This window comes from Trichosurus vulpecula, chromosome 3 (genome assembly GCF_011100635.1).
Source record: "Trichosurus vulpecula isolate mTriVul1 chromosome 3, mTriVul1.pri, whole genome shotgun sequence".
Classification (NCBI taxonomy): domain Eukaryota; kingdom Metazoa; phylum Chordata; class Mammalia; order Diprotodontia; family Phalangeridae; genus Trichosurus; species Trichosurus vulpecula.
In genome coordinates, this window is record NC_050575.1 from 324612256 (window position 1) to 324638079 (window position 25824).

Genomic DNA, 25824 nt, shown 5'->3' on the forward strand with positions numbered 1-25824 from the left:
AATAGTAGCATGAAATAAAGTTAGTGAGCTGTCAGAATGAAAGAAGGGGGGAGTGCATTTGATGAAGCATTTCATAGGTTTAGCTAGAGAGGGCAGGTTTCATGCCATAAACAATGAGCCACATTAATATGGTCTTGTAAACAAAGGAGCAATAACTATATTGCCATATATTAATATAACAGCTCTACTTTTCCAGAGCACTTTCCCTGAACATCATCCAATCTGATATTGTAAGAGTTCTGTGAGATAGGTAGGACAGGGACTTTTATACTCTTTCGGAGATGAGGCCTCAGAGAGGACGAGTGACCCACCTGAAGTCGCACAGTGAGTCCCCCTAAAGCAAGAGACTAGATTCCCACTGTTTTTTGTCCTCATCTGATGTTCTTTTCTCTTGTAATGAGATGAAGAAGATTTGGGGAATATTAACCTAACTAGTCTGTGTAAAGTGGATTGGAAGGAAGAAGAGATGAAGGTTAAAGAAACTAGCTGTTGAGGTTTCCAAGTACAATGAGGCTGTGAGGCCAGATTCAGAAAGCAAGCCAAACCAGCCAAAATTGGTGTCTTTGAGTCTGTTCCTTAAAGATGATGCCATTTACTTCTGAGTAAGCCCATCATTCAACTAAGAATCTTTTTATTTTTGCCATATACAAAGTCTAATTAACTTGGGTATTGAATTTCTGAGCCCACAGCAGATTAGAGAGGGGGCAAAGGATGCCACAGGTAGTCAGTCACATTGAAGCAGGTTCCCCCTCTCTGTGGTCTTCAAGCAAAGGCCAAAGGAACACTTGTCAGGGATGTGGCACAGGGGAGTCTCATTCTAGCGTGAGATGGACCAGATGGCTTATGAGATATCAACTTGGATTCTGTGATTCTTTAGCCGGCAGTAAGTGGAGACATATTACATGAAAATAATGATGGACATTATAAAAATCAGACACAAGAACTGAAAAAGAATTACTTATAACTGGGAATATTTCCCAGTTATAAGTGTGGGAGAAAACAGCCTTAAAGGGGATCTCTCTATTATAGCCTCATACTTCTTCAGTACTGCAGTGAGTGATCTCTTCAATGTGGGGAATCCTCCTACCAATGCTTTCCCATCCCTTGTGAGTTTTGTCCATGAATTCCCATAATTTTTCTACTAGTGGTCCTCCCAGTTTTTGCTGAGGGCTTTCCACCATGTCCTTTAGTATTATTTGATGCAGACTTATTTGATGTGACTGGGCCATCTCTTTTTCCAGTAATTTGTTTCTTTTTTGTCACTTCTAAAAAAAATAGAATCAGAATCTCAGAGGCCATTGATTTTTTAAAATAAATTTTGTTTTTATCTTTTGTTTTCATATCATCTTCATTTCTGAATATAGATGCCTTTCTTCATTCCTACCTTGCAAGCCATCCCTTGTAAAAAAAAAAAAAACAACAAAAATGAAGGTGGGAAGGAGTTCAGCAAAATTAGATAATATATTAAGTCTAAGCATTCCATATCTATAGATCTTCAATTCTGCAAAGAAGAAAGGGGGAGGTATGTTTTTCTCATACTCAGGGACCATCTAGTTCAACCATATCCAAACAAGAATACTCTCTGTTTCATACCCAACACCCATCCTTCCTTCAAGCAAGGACTTACAGCCTTGTTGAGGAGTTAATTACACACTATCTTTCAAGGCATCACATTCCACCTTTGAATGGCTCAAATTGCTGGTAAGTTTGTCCTTAAATCAAGCATAAATTTGCCTTCTACCCATTGTTCCCAATTCTGCCTTTGAGGCCAAATAGGACAAAGCTAATCCCTCTTCCACAGGATAACCCTTCAAATATTTAAAGACACCTATCAGTTTTCCCATAATCTTTCTCTTCTCTGGTCTAAATAAACCTAGTTCTTCTAACTGACCTTAATATGGAATGATTTCAGGGCCCTTCACCATCCTCATTGTCCTTCTTTGGATGCTGCTCTCTGACATCTCAATATCCTTTCTAAACTGTAACCCAGAAATGAATACAAGACCCCAGTTGTCATCTGACTAGAACAGAGTAAAGCAGAACCATTGTCTCCCTTGTCCTGAACACTATGCCTTTCTTTAACATCAACATCATCACCAGCATTTATATAGCACTATAAGGTTTGCAAAGCACTTTACAAAGACTATTTTATCCTTACAACAACTCTGGGAAGTTGGTGCCATAATTATCCTCCTTTTACAGATGAGGACACTGAGGCAGACAGAAGTTAAGTGACTTGCTGAGCACCATACAGCTAATAAATGTTTCAGGCTGGATTTGATTTTGGGCCTACAGTAGATTGTGAGTTCCTTGAGGGCAGAAGCCGTCTCTTGCCTCTTTTTGCATTCCCAGTGCTTAACATGATGCCTGGCACTATGTAGGAGCTTAATCAAAGTTTATTGGCTGACTTGACTGCCTGTCTTCCTAACTCCAAGCCCAGAAATCCATTTAATATGGCTGTTGAATAATCTTGGGAATAATCAAACTGGGAGAAGGAAGGAAGACCCCCAAGGTTCCTGGCCAAAAGAGGAACAGTTACTATTGACATTCACTCTGAGCAGGAGGGTCCAAAAATAGCCATTAAGTAGTGTTTGACTCACTTCCTTTGGGCCAAACACCCTCAGGTAAGGGCAAGAGGAGAGAAGAGGAGAGGAGAAGAGAGAGGAGGGGAGGGGAGGGAAGGAAGGGAGGTAAGGGGAGGGGAGAGGACTTGAGTTGAGTTGCCTAACTGGAACTGGCCGACTGGGTCTCCATCTGGCTAGGACTACTCACAGTGGCCCTCCTGGCTCAGAGTGAATGTAAATAGTAACTGTTTCTCTTTTGGCCAGCAACCCTGAGGGTCTTCCCCTAACAGTTTGATTTCTTTTTTAATTAAAGGGGCCATCCCTTGACTCACTTCTTAAAGAGACCTATTCGCTGAATTGCCTCACTCAAAGTGAGAACTTAAAAAGAAAGATCTTTAAGTTTAAAAAGGCCCTTCCTGGGCCATCTCTGGTCATCAGGATGCATATCTGGCCACTGGATCCAGATGGGTCTGGAGGAGAAAGTGAAGCTAATGACCTTGCACAGCCCTCCCTTACTCAAATCAAATTCAATTGCAAGTCATGTCATCATCTCCCTGATGTCATGGTCCTCTTCAAGAACGAAGGGCAAACCACATCCTGTGAGTAGTCCAAGCTGCCCGAATGGGGACCCAACTGGCCAGTTCCAGTTGGGCAACTCCACTCCTCTCCTTTCCTCTCCTCTCCTCTTCTCTCCTTTCCTCTCCTCTCCTCTTTTCACCATTATGCCCTTACCTGAGGGTGTTCTGCCCAAAGGAAGGTAAACTTTGATAGACAAAACCTACCTAGTTAACTTGGGGTTTACAAGCTAGATTTCTTTCTCAAAGATCACATGTTAAACCCAATTCATTCTGAATCTCATTGATTGGACAACAATAGGTCCCTGCCCAAGTACCAATTAGTGGTTATTTTTTTGGACCCTCCTGGCTCAAAATAGGGAGAAAAGGTCAGATGAAAGGGGTACTGTGGCAGTAGAAACATAAAGATTTGGTAACTAATTGGATATGAAGGGTGAAGAGGAGAGAGGATTTGAGCTTTAGGCCTGGGAGACTGGAAGAATAGTGGTCCCTTTGATAGAAATAGGCAATTTTGTAAGAAGATTTGTTTTCAGGGAAAGATAAGTTCTACTGTGAGTATTTTGAATTTGGGTTGTCTCCTGGACCTTCATTTTGAAATGTCTAACAGCCATTTGGTGATGTGGAGCCAAAGCTTAGGGGAGAGACTGGGATTAGGTCTAGATCTATCTGAGAATCATTTGCACAGAGATAATAATTGACCTAATGAGGTCACTTAGAGAGAGAAGAGAGGAGAGCCAAAGTCAGAGTCTTAGGGGTGCAGCCATGGTTAAAGGGGTGTGCTATGGACAATGAGCCTGCAAAAAGACTAAGCAGCAGTTAGGTGGGAGAAGAGCCAAGAGAGTAGTGTCATGGAAACCTGCAGAGAAGAGAATAACCAGGACAGGATTGACAGTAGCTTCAAATGTAGCTGAAAGGTCCATTAGGATGAGAACTGAGAAAAGATTGTCAGATTTGACAATTAAGAGAACATTCGTAACTGGCAAGAGAGAGATGAGGTTAGAAGACAGGTTGGAAAGGGCTGAGGAGTGAGTGAGAAGACAGGAAGGAGAAGGAATGAGTGGAGACACAGATGCTAGCTCTACTGAGGAGAGATGAATGTTAGATTCTCAATGTGAGCATACATACTTTGTAAACCAGTAAACTACAAATCAGGCCATAATTTTTGTTTTGTTTTGTTAATTGTCTAGACTTACCAAAGTATTAATAATTAATTAATTGATAATTAGCAATTAATTATAAGTGCATCATGTATACATTCTTCCTCTGGAGAAATGATTGTTAAACATTTACCAGCACACTCCTGAAACAGTAAGGCAATAATAATAACGTAGATGATAATTGTCAAAATGCCTATGTAGTTCTGTATTGCAAAGTATGCGAGACTCTCCACATAGAAGGTAGAAGAAGTAAACCATTTATTCAGACACCAGAGAACCATATCCCATAACCAAATACTTAGCTCCTACAGCCAGTCAGTCCACTTCATCATAACAGCAAGGAACCCAAAACATTCAATACAGAAAATTACAACATGGAGCCTCAACATCCCAAACACTCTGACCCCCCTGCTGGGGTCTCCCCAAAGACAAACTCACAGTACAGCTAAGTCAGCCTGTTCAGTTCTAGCAATCATGAGGGTGGCCATTAGCAGCCACCAGCAGCCATATTCTCTCTCTCTCTCTCTCTCTCTCTCTCTCTCTCTCTTTCTCTCAGCATTTTCTGTGACGTAGCCTTCTTTTTCTGTCAGGAAGCTCCTCCCACCACATGTCTTAGGCTTCCTGTGACATAAGCAGGTCACATAACCTATTACTGGGTGGGAAAGATCTTCAAATTAAAATTGCTACTACAACTCCTTGGTCTAGCGAAGGATTTTTTTAAGGATAGAAGAGACTTGGGCATGTTTGAAGGCAGTAGGGAAGGGATAAGAAATGGGGAATAGTTGAAGATTGGTCTGGGAGCAAGGATTGAGTGGGATCAAGGTCACACATAAAGGAGTTGACCTTAGTAAGAAGAGTCAACGCAGTTTCAAAGACTGGGGGAAAGGAGGAGAGATGACGATGATAATGTAAAGGGTGAATTAACTCAGTTTTCATTGCATACTAAGACACAAGATGCTCAGCTAAAAGAGTGGGGAGTGAGACGCCATAGGTGACTTGAGGAGAGAAGAAAAAGCCTGGAATCACTTCTGTGGGGAGTGAGATAGGGAGTCAATTAAGGAGGAATAAAGGAATAAAGACTCCTTGACTGCCATGAGGGCTCAGTTCAAGTTCTATAACACAAATTTATAGTGTATCTCATCAGTTCCATTGTGTGACTTCACAAGATCAAAGGAGCTGGATGGGACATCAAAGTCCAACCTCCTCATTTTATGGATGGGGAAACTGAGGCTGGGAGAAGTTAAATAGCTTCTCTAGTGCCACACAACTTTTTCCAGGTCCATTCAGCAGCATGTGAATAGGAATGGAGGAGATGGATGACATGAATAATCCTCACCTGGTGTTTGGCAAGGGATGAGCAGAGATAGGCCTGAGCATGAACTGAGGGGTAGTGGAAGTCATGATGATGGTGAAGAATAGTTTGAGGAGGGGTGAGGCATAAGGAGTGATGAAATGAGGGGAGGTTTTGATCAGCTAGAGAAATGTGAGTTTTTGATTAAGGAAGAGGAATCCTTGTGGATAATGGTGAAATCTAGGGTATTGCCATGCATGCCCATGTGGCGTTGAGATGGAGTGAAGGTGTAAGTCATGGATTAGGGCAGAGGTGTCTAATGTTGCCCCCTGCCCATGTGGCCAATTGTATTCTCCGTGCTCCTAGAACCAGATTAAATTGTAATTGGTAGACATTTAACAAAAATAGATAAAAATACAACAAAACATAAATAATGTTAATTTGTGGTTTTCTAAGTCAATATATGGCCCATAGATTTAGTGGCCCTTGTTTCTATTTTAGTTTGATACCACTGAATTAGGGAATCAGGGAAGACTAATGGAAAAGGTAACACCTGAACTGAGTCTTGAGAGAAGAGTGATTTGATTACATGGAGATGTTGGTCCTTGGAATGCATTACTCTAGGCAGGGAGGACATAGTTGGAAGTAATATATTAAGTATCTATATAGTATGAAACTGAGAACAGCAAGTAGTCTAATTGGCTGAAAAGTAGAGTGCATGAAGAGAAGTATGTTGAAGAAAGGTTGAAAACATAGAGATTGTTACAGACCTTACATGCCAAGCTAGAGTTTATATCTCCTGATCATTTGGAGATTAATATGGTCAGACCTATGAATTAGACAGATTAATTTAGCAGCCATGTTAAAGATAGATTGGAGAAAAGAAAGACTGAGGGCAAAGAAATAACTTAAGAGGCTATCAAAATAATCTAGTTGAAATATTATAAAGTTATGTCAGTATAAGTGGAGAGGAATGGATCCAAGGGAAATAGATTAGCTTGAGATCTAGTGAATTCTCCATCAGTAAAGATCTCAAGTAGATACCAGATAAACATAGGTAGAGAATGTCATTCAAGTGTTTCCTTTGGATGAGATAGGCTTTGAGGTCTGTTCCAAATATACATTTCTATTCTATCATAGTCCTATATATTGTGGAAGCCTAATTGACAGGACTTGACCCTTACCTAGATATGTATATATGTATAGGGTTGGGGGGTGGAAAAGGGGTCTCAGTGATGAACCTGGGGTTTTAAATGGCTAGACATCATGAACAAAAATAGTCAAGTTGGGAGAAGGGTAAGTTTGAGTTCAATAAGTTCAATTTTGGATATGTTGAGTTTAAGGTGATAGTAGGGCACCCAGGTAGAGAGGGCCAGTAGGCACTTAGAAATCTGGAACTGGAAATTGCATCTCACGAAATCATACTAACATAACCCTTGATTCACAGGTTCCCTATTTACTTGAAGGGTCTGAGTGCACTTGTTTTGTTTTAATAATTATTTTTATTGCTGTATTTTTCTTTTATATCACCTCCACTTCTGATATATTCCTTACCTAGCAACACATCGCTTGCAAAAGATCTAAAAATGAAAGAAAAAGCAGTTTTTTTCTTAAGTTAATTTCATTTTTAATAAGTATTTATTTTCTCTCTCTCTTATTCCTCCCTACAATTGGGAAACAAAAATTTTTTTTTTAAAAAAAATCTCCTTGTAACAAATCTTATTCAAGCAAGAGAAATTCTTCCATTGACTATGTCCAAAAATGCACATCTTATTCTGCACTTTGAATCCATTACCTCTCTTTGAGAAGTTGGGTCGCATGCTTGGTAGCATCATTGTCTTCTAGAATTTTGGTTGGTTACTTTATTGATCGTGGTTCTTATGTTTTTTCAAAGTTGTTTGTCTTTACATTGCTGTATAAATTGTTCTCATACCACTTCAGCCTGCTTTAGTTCATACAAGTCTTCCCAAGTTTCTTTGAAATAGTCTTTTCATTATTTCTTATTGTATAATAGCATCCCATTATATTTTTACACCATAATTTGGTTAGCCATTCCCCAAATGATGGGCACTCTCTTAATTTCCATTTTTTTTGTCACTGTAAAAAGAGCTGTTAGAACTTTCCTTGTACACATGGGTCTTTTCTCCTCATTCTGATCTCAAAATATAGCATATCATTTATATCTGATAGCATATGCAATACTTCAAACCTATATTTCCATACCTCTACGAGGAAAGGAGTGAGGTATAGCAATATATCCAAAAAAAAAGACACACTATGACCAAGTTGGATTTATACCAGAGAATGAAAAAATGGCTTCATATTAGCAAAACATTATCACAATCATATTAAATACAGATAATTATATTAACAGATACAAAAAAGGCATTCAACAAAGTGCAGCAATTATTTATGTTTAGTAAACTTGGAGGGATTTTTCTGATTTATTGGCTCTGCCTGGGAGCCATTTGTTCTAATCTGGAAATATCAGTATTCCATTGAAGTCACCCACTTCCCTTAAAACACACAAGGACACTAGTTTCAAAGCATGAATAGTTTCATTTGTAACTTAATGGAAATATAACTTGCACTTGAGCCCATAGAAATTAAAGCTATCCAACAATCACCAACCCTTCCCTCAGATCATCATCTATAAGATTAAGTCAATAATACCTCCATTGTGGTGCTATCACAGGGCTGTTGCAAGGCTCAAATGAGATAATTTATTTAAAGTGCTTGGTAAACTTTTAAGCACCATATTAATAAATGTCAGCTAGCATCATCACCATCACTACTACTACCACCATCACTATTCCTCAACTCTTCACCTAACCATTCACTAAGTACTTTTTGTTTTAACTTCTGGGTTGAATTAAAGAAAGCTTAGTGGAACAAAGGAGAAGGAATAGAATAGAAATAAAGGGCAAAAAGAGAAGGAATTTTGGAATTGTGAAGTCCAGAAATTGAAATTTATGGAAAGCTTGAAAAGAGCTCATATTGAAAGAATGGCAGATTTGGAGGAGGATAAGAACTTGAGAAAGAGCTAATAAGGAGAAAGAAATTGGTACAGCAAAGGAAAGGAGTAGAGTGAGCACTTCAAAGTCTAGTGAAGTGAGGAGAGTGACAATTTTAAGCCCCTTTGAGTTCTAAATCTTTGATTCTATGATCCTACCTTCAGGGTTAGAGACCCTCCATAAGCAGTTAACACAGTAGTTCTCCAGGAGTTGGAAAAATGACAGTCATAGATTTTAGGAGACCAAATTCCAAAAGATTCAGAGAGAGGTTAATTAATCTTAACTTCTACAAGAGAAGTCAGCTCATTAGGAATAGGAAGCATTCAAGAGTGAAATTCTGAAGACACAAAAAGAAACAAATCTGATGGGGAGGAAATGGGAGTTGTTGAAAAAGAGGTAGGTGGAAGTACAGGGAATTTGTTAATGAACCTTTAGATTTTTAGAAGACATAAAGAAAATGGAAGTCAGGTTAAGTAATGCACAATGGATGCCGCAGTATGGCAGGGTCCTAAGAGAATGAGCTGAGGCTGGGAAGGAAAGCTAAGGTGATTTGTTAACTAGCCTGGAGAAGCATGGAAAGTCAAATAAAGGACAGGATTGTTATTCGGTTTATTTCCCTAACCTTTCTTCTGAACTCCAATCTTACATATCTCACTTCCTATTGGACATCTGAAACTCAACATGTGCAAAATTGAAATTATTATCTTTCCTCCAAAACTCTCCTTTCCTCTCAACTTCTCTGTTACTACTGTCACCACCCCATTACTAAACGAGTTTAGAGTGTTAGTCATTGATGCTAGTCATGATTTGTAATCATGAATGCCGGAATCTCCTAAAATAAGGGCAGGAGTTGGGAAGGAGAGGAAGATAGCTGGGCAAGTACTGAACTCCTTGAAAAAGGAAGAATAATGACCCAGGGGCAAGTAGGCAATAGCCACCATGTTGCCAGGAACACAAGGAGATTAAATTACTAGCCCAGGATTTGAACGAAAGTGCTCCTACCTCTGATATTGGCTCTCTCTCCATTATGTCATGACCACTTATCTTAATTAAATGAATTTTTAATTCATCAGGTAGGTAGTTAGTCACTTAGCTTTTTTGCTTTTAGTGTTAATCACCTTTTAATGTGTATAGTCAGTCAATAAACATTAAGCACCTACTATGTGCCAAATACTATGCTAAGCACCTGGAATACAAAGAAAGGTAAAAAACTGTCCTTGTTCTCAAGGGGGGGAGACAACATGAAAATAAATATGTATTTGATTGTTATCTCTTTGAGGGCAGTGACCGTCATATCATATCTTATAGTTGTCTGCATTTCCCAGGGTAGCTATCATAGTGCCTTGCAAATTGGAGATGCTAAATAAATATTTTTCATTCATTGGTTTATTGATTTACAAAGTATTTCTTCACGTGTGTTATTTAAATAATGAGCTCCCTCAGGAACACATTTATTGACCCAATGCCTCTTAAAAATAAACCATGAAGTAAGAGTACCGGGTTGTTATGACCAGGATGTTTATTGTAGGATTATAGATTAAGAGCTAGAAGGGACCTTAGAAGGGCTAGTGAATCCAATCCTCTTGAGAGGTTATGGGACTTTCTCAGGGTTACCCAGTAAGTATGTGAGGTAGGATTTGAATTTTCAACCTCCTAACTCCAGGCCCAGTGCTCTAACAGGAATTTTTAAGTTTATCATATGTCCAATCAACTTTTTTGTTACTTTAATTTATTTTCTTGTACTTACAAGATTGACATTAAAAAGTTTCTGCCAAGAAAGGCAAAGAAACTAATCCCCAATCAAAAATCCTGGAACTCAATGTGACTTTGGAATTCAAAATATAATTGAGAGTTTTGCTCCGTGGGCTAACATCTTGTAGGTTACAAACATAAATTTATTTTAAGACATTTAGAAATGTCTATAACTCTGTTATGTCAGATTTAAGGTAACTACTCTGGTTTTGTGCCAAAGTTGCCATTATTTTCATAAATCATTTCCTTAATGAAATTCTGAACATTTATCAAGTCATAATGTGGTGTTACTACCACCCTGAAGGTAATATAACATGGCAGATGACCGGGATTTACTGAGTAACTTTCAATACTCAATACTTAACGAGCAAGGTTCTCCAGAAAATGAAGGCTACTTTGGCAATAAGTAAGGTGCTTGAGGAAGTTGCATAAATGCTTTGGGTCCACTAGTATGACATAATTTATTAAGTTGTAGGTGATATATCTTATTAGAATTATGGTCAGAAAGAAGCTGAGGGAAATGGAACTGAAGACTTTACCTTCAAAAAGAAAGTCAGCGAAAGTTTCCAAAGGAGATTGAAAAGGAAACCACTGATTAGGAAAAGGTTATGTAAGGATTTGAAAATGTAAACCATTCAGGGAATGATTGGAAGAAAGAAGAGCAAAGAGAGAGAGTAGGGGACTTGGAAGTAGGGAGTAGTGGGAGCTAGATAAAAAGATTAAGTAATGGAAGGCTAAGGCCAAAGAAAGAGAGGATTTTGACAGCTGGCCAAGATGGTTCAGGGTCCCTAAGCCATGAAGAAGACCTTCCAGAACCACATGGAATTCAAGAAAGATTTAAGCTGTTAGATTTACTTACACCTACAAAAAAAAAACAAAACTAGAGCTACATGGGGCAGCAATTGAGAAGGGTAGAAAGGTGGCTAATTAGATCTGTGTTGATATTACTTGAAATCTTGATCTAGATTGTGTATCATCTATTCAAATATAGTAACTATGATTAACAAGACCTATATTGAGCTGTTTTAATGAGGAGTGATAGGCAGCCAAGTGGTGCATTGGATAAAATTTGGTACTCTCCATCCGGAAGACTGGAGTTCAAACCCTGCTTACTAGTTGGACAAATCTCTCAGCCTCTGTTTTCTCATCTGTAACATAGAGATAATAACAGCACCTCCCTCACAGAGCTGTTATGAGGACCAAATGAGTTAACTTACGTAAATCTCTTTGCAAATCTTAAAGCACTATATAAATGCTAGCTAATATTATTGCACAATGCTTTGAGTGATCCCAGTCCACCTGCTCCTGTAAGAAGTCTATCTCTTTTGTATCACTACTCCCCTGGTGATATTATATAAATATAAATTATGAGGCGCCATGATCTCAGAAGTGTGAAAATGACAAATAATCTTAAAGGGCCATAGAAAGAAGCAGGCTAGATGGAGATAGACTACCTGGAAAATGTGGCACAAAGGATTTAGCCTCCCCCACCCTCGGTTTAATCACCTGTGATATAAGACAGTTGGACCAAAAGTCCTCTTTAGATCTCTTCTAGCTCTAAATCCATGATCCGATGATTTTATTGAAGATAAATATTACCAGAAAAGAAGAAGAACCAGTCATGAATCAAGAAGATACTAAAAGAACAAGAGTCAGCCAGCCAGCCTGTCTGTCAATAAACTTTTATTAAGTGCCTAATACATGGTAGGCACCGTGCTAAGCACAAGAAGAGGCAGATGACAGTCCCTGTCCTCAAGGAGCCTGCAATCTAATGGGGCAGACAACAAGCAAACAAATATGTACAAATGAACTATGTATAGAATAAATCAGATTTAAGTAAAAGAGAAGGCGCTAGAATTAAGGCTGGGAAAGGCTTCCTGTAGGTGATGGGATTTTAGTTGGGACTTAAAAGAAGCCAGGGAAGCAGGGAGGGGGTCATTGAGCATCCCAGGCATGAGGGAAAATGCCTGCAGCCAAGCGATAGAGTCTCTTGTTCACAGAACTGAGGAAGGCCCTCAGAGTGATGGATAGATTCTCTATGGGAATTGATAAGAAAATATGGAAAAGAAGCATGGCGAATAAGGCATAGAGAAGCGAACTTCATTGGTGAAGGTGATGCCCATTTGGATCAAATTATGGATACAACAGAGTAGGAAGTGTATTGGATTTGTAGTTAGATAATTTGGGTTCAGATCCTGCCTCTAACCCTGTATTGTGTGACCCTTGTCAAGTCACTGAATCTTAATGTCTTCATCTGTATAGTAATAATAATGTTAAAATACCTACAGCACCTACCTTTTAGGGCTGTTATGAGAATCAAATGAGATAATGTGTGTAAAATCATTTATAAACTTCAAGCTCTGTATATAAACATCAATAATGTTGATTCTGTAGCCATGCTCTTTCTCCTATGGAACTCTTCATGCTATCCTCCGTGGGAAAACTTTCCTAATTCCCCTGGTGGTTAGTACTCTCTACTTCCTCAAAGCAACTTGTATTTATTTGTCTGTTTACTTGTTTAAATAAATCCTACAATAAAATATAAGTAAGCTCACTGAAATCAGAGACTGGATTTTTTTTTGCTTACTAGGCAGCATTTTTTATAATGTTCTAAAGTTTGCAAAGTGCCCAAGAAATATGATCTCATTTGATCCTCTTCACGACCTTGTGGGGCCGGTAGTTTTAATATCCTCATTTTACAAATGAGGAAACAGGCTGAAAGGTTAAAGGATTTGCCCAGAGCCTCATAGCTAGTAAGGGTCTGAAGCAAGATTTGAACTCAGGTCTTCCTGAAACCAAGTCTAGCACTGTTCTACCTAGTTTCCCCTTCTGTCTTAGTGGATCATGTCTGTCTTAGTAACCACAGTGCCAACACAGTGCCTCATACAGAGTAGGGACTTAAGGTCATTGTGTCAAAGATTGAAAGCTGGAATGGACCCTGTAGTTCATCCAGCCCCCTCATTGTGCAGCTAAGGAAACTGAAGCCCAGAGAATTGCCCTAGGTTATAGAAGTAGTAAGTGGAATAGCTGAATCAGGCACCTGTGCTGTTTGTTCTGGGCTAGGCCTCACTCTAGCCTGTCCTCTGGTAGACTCTGAGGTGAGAGAAGTAGCTGGCTACTTCCTTTACTGTCTTTAATTTAAAGCTTAGCTACTTGTTGAAATGAAGGCACTCTAAAATAGGTAGAACTTTATGTAGTTATGAATTAATCAGGTGAGGAGAGAAAGGGAAAACATAAGAAGTTTAAGATCAAAATTTTAAATAAAGGAGTTTAATATTAAAGTTAATTATAGAATATGTTGTTGATTTACCCCTATATGATAGGGTCTCAGATCCAGTAGTCTTCAAAATGGGGACATGGCCCGATCCTATTATCCTATTATCCATTAGTCAGTGGAAGGGTGAGAAATTGGGCCAAATCCCACCCTTCTGCAATAGTCAGTCATTCTTCAGCCTACAGTCATACTATCGTATCCCTGATACTCCCCAATTCTGATCAGTTCTTTGCCATAGCATGTTCCCAGCTTCTTCTGAGCCCAGGTAGACCCAGGAAGCCAGTTCTAACTTTTTAAAAAATTTTTTAATTAATTAATTTATTTTTAGTTTACCACACACGGTTCTACATAATTTTGAGTTCCAGATTTTCTCCCCTCCCTCCCCCCTCCCTCCCCAGTTCTAATTTAACCTCTACCAGAATATCCATAGCAGAAGCTATGTGCCATTGGGAAACTTCCACCCTTCTCCAGTAGACCGACCCCTGTCTTCCAAATCACCCTGTGACTTAAGGTGGTACTTCTGATGTTCAGAGCAAGGGTATACTTGTGTTTGGGGGGTCTCTATCCCAGGACATAATCAGTAGGTTCTTCCCCCTTTTTTCATTTCGTGTGGGACAGATTCAGTTATGGAGGATGAAGGGGCATGAATGGATTTTGATCTGCATGCATTACATTCTTTCCCACTGCCACCCCACAGCACCTCATCCCCCTTCACCAAACACAATACTTTTCTGAATTTCTAAGTACTACTATATGTCTAGTCACCCAGGTTTAAAACCTTAGTGCCATCCTTAACTCCACAGTATCCCTCATCCCATGTATAATCAATCAGTTGACAAAGTTTTGTCATTTCAAACTCCACCTTCTCTCTACTCACATGTAGTGTTCTAATTGATCTCACTGCCACTTTCCTAGTCATTAGCCCTTAGCTTACACTCACAAATTTGACTTCTTCCCACCAAATAGTAGTTACACAAAAGGCCATAATAAATGTAAAATACAGAATAAGCTCATTTATCCAAGCATACGTAAATTGGAGAAGTTATACAGATTAGAATATACTAGAAAATGCACAAGAGTGAATGAGCTTTTCAGACAGGAGCAAGGTGAGGTCTCAACTAAACAAAAAGAATAGTCCCAGTCTCATCCAAGGGAAAGTCTCCAACATCTCTAGGGAGGCAAACCTGAAATCAGGAGTATTTTAAGGGGCCAGCTTCCCCTACATATCTGTAGTTTCCAAAGCCTTACTTTCTCTCTCTCCCAAGGAATGTTTGGAATCATATGTTTCTCTTTCTGCAGAAGCTGCCCCAACACCAACTTTGCCCTTCATGTGCTGAGACAGAGTCACTTCAGCATTTTCTCCACTAGTCAGGAGCCATATTGGGAGTGACATCTCCAACAGCCAATGGAGCTGCGTGAAAAACTCTCCTGGCTTAGGTGAAAGCCTGGCTACACACCTTTATCATTAAGTAGTCACATATATAGAGAACATCTAGTTTAGATTTGGAATCTATTAAAAGGCATTCCTTAAATTTCTCTTTGCCCTGACTATTCTGTGCAGTATTTGGAGTTAGAGGATCCAGGCTTCAATCCCAGATCTGCCACTTACCATCTTCGCGACCTTGGGCAAGTCATTAGTCCTTTCACCTCTCTAAAATTAGTTTTCTTCATCTGTAAAAAGAAGAGGTTAGACTTGCTGGTCTTAAAGGCCCCTTTCAGCTCTCAATCTATTAGCCTATGAACATAACAATTACATAACTGTCCTCTCACAGTGATTTTCTGCACTTGTTCCTTTCCACTAAGGATGCACTTTAATATATTTCTTTTTCTTTTCCATTCTGAAATAGCTCATTCTTGGATTCTGTCATTTGCTCTATCCAAAACTTTACTTGCATGTCTTGTAGAGATGAAGCATTCTGTGAATCTACTTAATTGAGAATCTGTTAAAGGGTCTGATAATAGAACTGTTTGTTTCAGGTATGGGGAACTTGCAGCCTCAAGGCCACATGTGGCCCTCTAGGTCCTGCAGTGTGGCCCTTGATTGAATCCAAACTTCACAGAATAAGTCCCCTTAATAAAAATATTTGCTCTGTAAAACTTGGGACTCAGTCGAAAGGCCTCACCCAAAGACCTAAGAAGGTCACACACAGTGTGGCCTCGAGGCCACAGGTTCCCTACCCCAGACCATTTTTTAGCTTCCTCAACTTAGTATTTCATTTTTTTTAGTTTTTTGATCCACTAGGAATTTATTTTTTCCACTCAATAGTATTTTGGTTTTTCCAATTATATGTAAAGATAATTTTCAACATTTTCAGTTACAAAATCTTTTCTCCCTCCTTTCCTTCCCTCCTACCTTCCCCAGGACAGTAAGCAATCTGATATAGGCTATACATCTACAGTCATATTAAGTACATTTCCACATTATTCATGTTGTGAAAGAAGAATCAGAATGAAAGGGAAAAACCACAAAAAAAATAAAAAAAGATAAACTATTATGATTCATTCTGCACTGAGACTCCATAGTTCTTTCTCTGGATATGGATAGCATTTTCCATCATGAATCTTTTGGAATTGTCTTAGATCATTGTATTGCTGAGAAGAGCTAAGTCTATCAAAGTTGGTCATCACACAGTGTTGCCATTAACTGTGTACAATGTTCTCCTGGTTCTGCTCACTTCACTCAGCATCAGTTCAGGTTTTTCTGAAATCTGCCTGCTTATCATTTCTTATAGCATAATAGTATTCTATTTCATTCATATATCACAACTTGTTCAGCCATTCCCCAACTGATGGGCATCCCCTCATTTTCCAATTCTTTGCCACCACAAAAGAGCTGCTATAAATAATTTTTTACATGTGGGTCCTTTTCCCTTTTTTATGATCTCTTTGGGATATAGACCTAGTAGTGGTATTGCTAGATCAAAAGGTATGCACAGTTTGGTTCCTTTTTGGGTATAGTTCCAAATTGCTTTCCAGAATGATTGGATCAGTTCAAAACTCCACCAAAAATGCATTAGTGTTTCAATTTTCCCACATCTCCAACATTTATCATTTTCCGTTTTTGTCATATTAACCAATTGGGTAGTGTGATGTGGTATCTCAGAGTTGTTTTAATTTGCGTTTCTCTAATCAATAGTGATTTAGAGAATTTTTTTGTACGACGATAGATAGCTTTAACTTCTTCCTCTGAAAACTGCTTGTTCATATTCTTTGACCATTTGTCAATTGGGGAATGACTTGTATTCTTATAAATTTGACTCAGTTCTCTATATATTTTAGAAATGAGGCCTTTATCAGGAACACTGGCGGTAAAAATTGTTTCCCAGCTCTCTACTTTCCTTCTAATCTTTGTTGCATTGGCTTTGTTTATGCAAAAACTTTAATTTAATGTAATCAAAATTATCCATTTTGCATTTCATGATGTTCTCTGTCTCTCTCTTTTGGTCATAAATTCTTCCTTTCTCCATAGATCTGACAGATAAACTGTTCCTTGCTCTCCTGATTTGCTTATGATATCACCCTTTATGTCTAAATTGTACCCATTTTGACCTTATCTTGGCATATGGTGTAAGATGTTGGTTTATGCCTAGTTTTTGCCATACTATTTTCCAGTTTTCCCAGTAGTTTTTGTCAAATAGTGAGCTCTTGTCCCAGAAGCTGGAGTCTTTGGTTAACATTTCATTTTTATTTTATTTTTTTAATTTTTAGTTTACAACACAATTCCACAAGTTTTGGAGTTCCAAATTTTCTTCCCCTCCCCCCAAGATGGCATGGAATCCTATATATGTTCTACATATACCTTCGCACTAAACTTATTTACACAATAGTCAAGTTGTAAAGAAGAATTATGACCAATGGAATGAATCATGAGAAAGAAGAAACAAGACCAAAAAAGAAGAGAAAAAAAGAGAGATCAAATAGTTTGCCTCAATCTGCATTCAGACTCCGTAATTCTTTCTCTGGATGTAGCTAGCTTTTTCCATCATGAGTCCTTTGGAGTTGTCTTTGAACCTTGTATTGCTGAGAAGAGCCAAGTCTATCAAAATTAATCATCACAGAAGCAATATGTCTGTGGTTGTGTACAATGTTCTCCTTTTTCTGCTCCCCTCACTCAGCATCATATCATGTAGGTCTTTCCAGGTTATTATGTGGTATGTATGTTCCCCATTTCTTATAGCACAATAGTATTCCATTACATTCATATACCACAACTTGTTTAGCCATTCCCCGATTGATGGGAATCCCCTTGATTTCCAATTCTTTACTATCACAAAAAGAGCTGCTATAAATATTTTTGTACATATAGGTCCCTTTCCCACCTGTGTGATCTCTTTGGGATACAGCCCTAGAAGTGGTATTGCTGGGTCAAAGGGTATGCATATTTTTATCCTCTCCAGAATGGCTGGATCGGTTCACAACTCCATCAGCAATGTAACAGTGTGCCAATTTTCCCGCATCCTCTCCAGCATTTATCATTTTCCTGTTTTGTCATAACATTTCACTTTTAAGGAAATAGTATGTTATATAGGCATACATGTATCTACAAATAATTATCTAATTTTTTTGCAAGAAAAATAAGGGAACCCAGGCATTTTCTATGCTGTGGTCAAACTTGATATCTTCCCCAGTGGTGTATGGCAGCAAACACCCTAGCATACCCAGGATGGCCTGCTAGCAGGTTCTTTGGTCTGCTTTTAAAGGAAAGCAACTTTAAAGAGGTCAGCAATCTTCTTTAATTATATTCACTAATTCAGGGGAAAAGTTAGCCCCTGGATATTAGAGAAAATACAAACAGAGAAAATACAAGTAGAGAAATTAGAAAGACCAACAGACAGGGCTCTGACTGCCTGAAGCAAAGCAATATTCCTATGCACTTTAAATACACCACCAGATCGAGAGAGCCTTTACATCTGAGCAGTCGGGGGTGTGAACATACAGCTACTCAGAGCCTTGACCATGGAATAACAAGGTCCTTCTCATAAGTGAGCCCCCAAAGCAAAATACCAACTCAGAGTGTATATACACTTCTCAGAGCCAGAAGGCATCACAACCCTCATGACTCAGTGCCTAATTAGAAATTAGCAAAAGGTGTAAAAGCCTTCCTACAAGCAAGCCTCTCCCAAGCAAGCTTCCCTCCTCCAATGGGCTCTGTGACTCAGGATGTATTACAGCTGTGAGCTGGGCCAGAGCTCAAAGCAGGTCACATAGACTTATTAATGGATGGAGAGGATCTTCATATCCCATTAACATTACATGGTGACAGCAGGGATTGGGAGAGGCTCAGTTTTCCAATAAAGGCTATCATAATTAAGACCATTCAGATATAGCCCAAACTATTTCTGATAAGATGATTGCTTTCAAATCCTTCTCCACCATCCTATGGGGTCTTTGAGAGCCTCAGAGTTTACATACTTTGCTAGATTTTCAGTTGATTAAGCCAAAGATGACAGATTCATAGCTTAACAATCAACCTGAACAGACATAACTCCCTTCATCATGCAAAGGAATATGCTAAGTTCTGGACATACAAAAACAAAAGTGAGTCAGTCCTGTCCTCATGTAGCTTATATTCTAATGGAGTTGGGAGGGATATACAAAAGGTACAAAAGTATGTAAATACAATGAACATACAAAGTAAATGAAAACTCTAATTCCTCATTGTGGTATAGAGAGAATCCTGGTTTTTCAGAGGCTATGCCAGTGGAGTGCCAGTTCTGGAAGTTTTTACAATACTAGAAAAGACTTTTAAGTACAGTCCTGGCAGTGGACTGAGTAGTCATTCTGAAGACCAGCCTAGCTAAACACAAAGTAGCTTATTGACCAGTTAAGTAGGCTGGCAACTTGGTAATTCTTTGGCTACGGTAACATGTGGAACAATGAAAATTATAAAATGGTTTTTCATCCCAAGGGGTCCTCTTTTTTTTTTGGTGATGTGGCAGAGAGTGACAGAAAACTGGACAGAGGGTTCTAAGGCTCAGTTTATAGATAGGCCACAAACTTTAACTTAGCTGTTGGCATTTTGAATGTGAGATCTTTGTCCAAAGATCAATGAATACTCGTCATACTACTGCCACAACTAAACCATGTCAATCTTAACATTCTCACTTTAACCAAAACCAGAAGACAGAAGGAAATTGTAGTTAACCGGCAGGACAGCTGACAAGTTCTCCCTAGAGAGGCAAATAAAGGAGTGGGCAGTCACCCTTTATCATAGATTCAAAGGCACTAAGAAACATCGTTTCATGAGGTAGTTGGTCCCCTCATATTGTAATGCTCATGATAAATATTTGTAAAAAGACTATGATGAAAACAATTGCAAACAATGTACCACCATCTATTGCAGATTATGAAATGGTAAAGAAATCCTGCCAATAACTCTGTAAGACCCAGTTAAATCAACATTACTTTGATATTGGGTTATTCCATTGCAAATATTGAACTAAGTAAAGAAGCTAAAAAATGTGCTGAAAAATATAAATTGGGAATAAGGAATTAAGGACATTCTGCAGGATCTTAAAAGTCTCTATGTCACGTATGTTTACATTGAGAAAAAGAATTGAAAGGTACTAGACATGATGAACATGAAATAGCATCACAATGGAAATTATTATATTTCAATAGGCAGGAATTCACTTATGACTGACATGGGAATCATTCTTGAAATCAGGTGGCTATGTATGGTCAGAACATCAACTTTTTTAGAATAAAGATCAAAATGAGTACAAAGTTAATGCTATTAAAACTACTACTACCTGACTTATCTAAATTAGTTGAAGGCAGAAAAACAGGATATAGACAGAAGAACATACACACCAAGAAAAATAATTTCTTATAGAAGGTGAACCACTTTTTCCAAAATCACTGACAGTGACTCAGCAGCCACATCAGTCAGGTCTTTCAGTAGCCTAGGATGTGTTTGTGCCTGCTTGCTGATTTCAGTTCTTTGAGGGGAAGCTAGGCCCATCTCCGCACATCTTGGATTCCAGTTTCTTCCGAGCTACTTTTCTTTTATCCTTCAAGTGTGAAGATTATGTTCCCTAGCATAGAAGACAAAGATGAAATAGAAATGGTCTCTTGGTTATCATTCTCATCTCACTCCCTCCCAAATATATTCCTTTTTCATCTTCCTCTTGCCTCCAATATAGCTTAAAAATATTTTTGCTGTTGTAACTCTTCATCTTTTTCTCCTTCTAAGCTTTAGTGTTCCCGATGTTACTCCTACAAGACCGGGCCATACTTTCATATTCATCCTCAGTTTTCTACCCCTGCTTTAATTTTCTTTATATGCCTTTTAAAAAATCTGGGTTGATCACTATTTATCCATAGTGTTCTCTTTAAACAGTATCCTCTTTTCTTCCTCAAGGAAATAATTAATCTTTATGTGGCCAAATTTTGTTCTTGAGAGCATCCCATCCTTCTTAGACCATCAGATCCTATCTTTTCTTTCTCTGGGTTCTCTGGAAATACATTCTCCCAATATCCAGGGTCCCTTAGACAACACTTGGCATCATCTTGCTTACATGTTATAGTTGTGGTTACTTTCTCCTAAAGTTCCTTTCATTTCTCCCTTGTTCACTTGACTCATGGACTTTTCACAAATCATGGTGATATTGATATTTGACATCACTGAATATTGTAGGGGCAGATATTTTAGTTAAGTGGTTTATATTTATTTTTTCTCTTTATTTTTTTTATTAATTTTAAATTCTGAATTTTCTCCTTCCTTCGCTCCTCACTCTGCACTAGAGAAGGCCACCGTTTGATGCAGATTCATAAATATATGTAAAACCCTCCTATATATGCTTCTATTTATCAGTTCTTTTCTCTGGAGGTATATAGCATCTTCCTTCATAGGTCCTTTATAGTTGACTTCAGTATCTGTAGTACTCAGAAAACTTGGTTGTTCACCATTATTCTTCATAAGCAGTTTATATTTAAAGGATAGTTGTTTTTAAATCTTTGGGGGGAAATGTGCCTATTATGATTGATTTCCAAAGCCAATAAGTATGATTTGTTCTCTTTTCCAGAGCCAACAGTTCATTTTTCTCTCCTCACCCTCACTGCCTTGAAATTGACATGAAATAGAATGATGCTTTAAAGTCCTCTCTTCTTAATAGTCAGACTACACTTTTGGGGGCCTAACTAAGGATGAGGATTTTGTGATAGACAAAATTATAAAAAGAAGTTGATCATAAGGAAATTTCCAATTTGCTGCTGATTCATGAACCTGGTGTAGATAAGGCTTTTCATGCCTCCCTCATGCCCCTTTCAAAGTCTCCCACACATGTTCAAATATGTCCTGACATGGAATTCTCCTTTCTAGCTGGGACTTGATGGATAGGTGGGTGGGGGAATTCCCAGTTTTGTTCAAAATATTAGTTGTGTTGTGGGTTTGGCCAGCATTTTTATGATTAGTTTTCTAACCATTGGTTTGTTTTTTTTTCTTCCTGTACCATGTGTTGTATGGTGACTCATCTGCACTGATACTGTTACCTTGGAAGCGAAATGTTTTCTTCCATTGCTAAAATTTCATGTAGTAATAGACATTCACAGGTTATACACAGGTTGTTTTTTTTTTCAGGAAGGTTAAATAAAATAGTAAACTGATGGAGATTTTTTTGTAGTTGAATTTCCCAATTTGAGAATTAATTATTAAATAATAAATAGCCACCCCCTCCCCCCACCAAATCCACTGTTTCCATAGTATGCTGATCAATTCACTCCACAGAATTTATCACTGAACTTAAACCACATTTTTATTCAGCTGGTGAGGCCTATTAAAAATAGGACTGTTCAGGATATCTGGGGATGAACCAGTTGTGCTATTGAAGAGGGAAGAAAGTAGTGTGAACTCAATGATGTTACCTGTCTCCCTGTTATTAGGCAGGGTTACCCATGAATGTTTGCAGATATTTGGTATTTAAAAAGTTGTAGCATATAAAAATTTAATATGGTGTGTGCACATATTGCATCTGGGACAGATAAAGTTAAAGTTATTGACTTAAATGAAATAGCACTTTTGTCATATGGAGAATTCTAAGGGATACAAAAGAGGTAGTTCTCTTTGCTGTATGAACTATGGGTTTTTTTTTCCTTTTTCACAGTTATATGTTAGGGCCTGAGGAAGGGGAAAAAAAAGTTAATTTCTGTTTTACTGTTGTATTCTTAATCCAAAATAAGAGACAGCTAAAGAGAAAATAGAATGTTCTGAAGTCTCTAGTACTTCCTGAATAATTGTTACAGATCTTTTGTATAATAGTAGTAAATTTTTCAACCGAAGTTATATGCTTTTTATGTGTTGATACCACATAATCAAATGTTAGATTAAATTACATTTTGTTTTCTTGGAGCAATTTAGTGTGCTTTCTATATTGCAAATAAAATCAATTATTTTTGTAAAAATAAGCATTTAGTTTATTAGATATCTAATAAAATTAAAATAATCTCAACTCTTCACATAATTTTGGTCAATCCAGGGATTTTTCTGTATTATTTTATATCATCTAAAAAGAATAAAAACAAGCAATGTCTGTAATTTTTGTGGAGCTATCTTTTTTCTTTTGGTTGTAATTTCATGATGTGTGAAATGCTATTTTTAAGACTCTGGTTCCATGACTAACTCATTTTTTTTTGTTTTCTTGATTATTTGAATTTAGCTCCTTTTTGGTTCAGGTGTGCTGGTGTCCCTAAGCCTTTCTGGGCCACAGCTGGATAAAGTGGTGATTGACAGAACCCTGGTGGGGAAGCTCATCTCCGACACCATCAGTGATGGTAATTACACCCTTGTGCAAATCAATTGCCTACATTAACAATAGAACAGGAGAAATTCTCTGTCAACAGGTAGACTAATTATTGCCACTGGAGATTTGCAAAACACAACAAGTAATTGCTTGTAATGCCATAGTTACCACCCTTGGGACCAGGAACAAGTTTTAGACTAGTATTTAATATCAAAGTTGATTTTTGTGTTGTCAAGCATTAAGTACATTTTGAAGTATCTTATATTTTCTTTCAAATATATAAATGTTTTGAAATATGCATCTATATTTGGAATTTTGCCCATGATAGGAAATACCTATAAATATGAAAACTGGGAATTGACATGAATTTCTTCAATCTTTCTTTATGATGGTTTATAATATTTGAAAAATATTTGCTATACATATTAAATTATATTAATACCAGTTGATATTCTGTTATCAATATCATTGATATCTATGCTTTCTCTTTTTTTTTTTACTAGACCTCTGATTTCATTTGGTGTAGGGAATTTCCAATGAGGAAACACCTCCTGCCAATGCATATTGGCATTCACTCTGTGAACTCAGGGTCTGTGAACACAGGGCTTCCTGGGGGTGATGAGAGGTTATGTGATTTGCTTAGGGTCCCATAACAATATATGTCAGAGGAAGGCCTCAAACCTAAGTCTTTCTGAGCTTTTTGGTCTACTCTGATATAGACTAGAGATGTAAAACTCAAATACAAATGTATTTCTGCAGGTTTATATTGACTTAGAAAACCACATATCTATGTTGTATTTTATTTTCATTTATCCTGTTACCCATTTCCCAGGTTTGGGCCCACATGAGCCTAAGGCTGGGAGTTTGATGCCTGTGACATATACCATGTTGCCCCTCTCATGATTTCTTCCAGTGAATGGAAATTTCAAAATGCATAAACACCACTAGAAAGTTTATTTTTCCTATTGTGTTGGTTTTCAAAAGGAATATTGTTAAACTTTCAGTATTCTGTTACAAAGTACAATTGGGAATTTTTTTTGTCATTAATATTTTGGTTTTGAAAGTCTTAAAAATATATGCTGTGAAGACAGAGTAAAGGTGCAGAGTAATCTCAGTATATAGTTTTATGTTCAACCCAATTGCTGTCATAATCTTATTGCATGATGATATCTAAACATGACAGGACATGAGATGGCTGCATATATGCAAATTTATATAATTAAGGAAGGAACAAGGATAGGACTCATACATTTCACAAATTAATATTTCATATCAGACTTTCACTGTTACATATTTATGCAATTAGACTTATTGGCATATACAAAAGTAACTCTCAGACTATGAGCAGCAGGAAAATTGCTGATCTGCATTGGTAAAAGGAGTTCCATACCCTGATGAAATCACAAGTTCAGGACTGCACCTCCCTCCCCAGCCTCCTTACCAATCTCAACCCCTCAAAAAGCCAGATCTATATAATAATGAGCTCTATTTTTATGGAGATTGTACTGTATTTAAGTAAAAAAATGCATATATAACTATTAAAAAGTATGTTCATTAGAAACAAGTCATGGAAAGTCTGATATTCAAGTTTAAAAAGATTTTGATGAGAATTTTAGAAACAACTTTAGAACTTGTGACCTTGTCTGGGCTTTACCAAGACCACAGTTAGTATCTTAAACTGGCATTTTCTTGTCCCTGAAGACATTCCATAATGCTTCATGGACTCAAGTCCAAATATCAGGAAGGGGGCAACAAAATAATGACAAAGAGATGTGAAGTTCTCTATATACGATATGGGAGAGTGAGAAAATGTCTAATATCTGATATTTGCTCGTCTTTGCTTTGTCCCTACTGCCTATAGGATAAGCTAAAAATTCTTATTTTGGTATTTAAAACCCTTCACAACTTGGGGCCAACTAGCCTTTCCAGGCTTATTTTACTTTTCTTCACCTCATGCCCTTTGAATTAGAGGCAAACTAGCCTGCTTGCCATTCCCCATACATGATGGGTCATCTCCTGCCTTTGCACAAAGCTGGCCTCTCTGCCTGGAATACTCTTTCTCTTTACCTTTCCATTGTGGGATCCCTAAGGTTTCTGCAGCCACTCAGCAACTTTTCCTGATCCCCTTAAGAAGTTAGTGTTCCCCAGTAGAATGTAAACTCTTTGTCTTTGGTTTTGTCTTTTTATCCCCAGCTTCTAGTACATAGGCATTTGATAAATACTTTCTCAATTAAATTGCATATGACCCAGGAAAAAAGTATGTAGTGGTATCGGTTCAGGAGAGTTTACTCATCCAGCTATAACTTCACATGACACTACTCTCATCTTTGACGTCTCTTTTCTTCATCATCCATGTTGTTTTGTCCAGTGATTTCATTGGTATGGCGAATTCCCAGTTGGTAAACTGTACTTTACCAGTGTAGTTTGGCACTCGCTTTGTTAATTGCCTGGGACACA

General features: G+C 37.9%; 1 protein-coding gene across 1 annotated transcript in view; it reads left to right on the plus strand.

Annotated features, from left to right (window-relative positions):
* Positions 1-25824, plus strand: part of LOC118843765 (WD repeat containing planar cell polarity effector) — a 397160-nt gene that overhangs the window by 146732 nt on the left and 224604 nt on the right. Inside the window, exon 8 of the mRNA XM_036751528.1 lies at positions 23284-23398. Coding sequence (XP_036607423.1) covers positions 23284-23398 — 115 coding nt within the window. The remainder of the gene's footprint in view (positions 1-23283; positions 23399-25824) is intronic.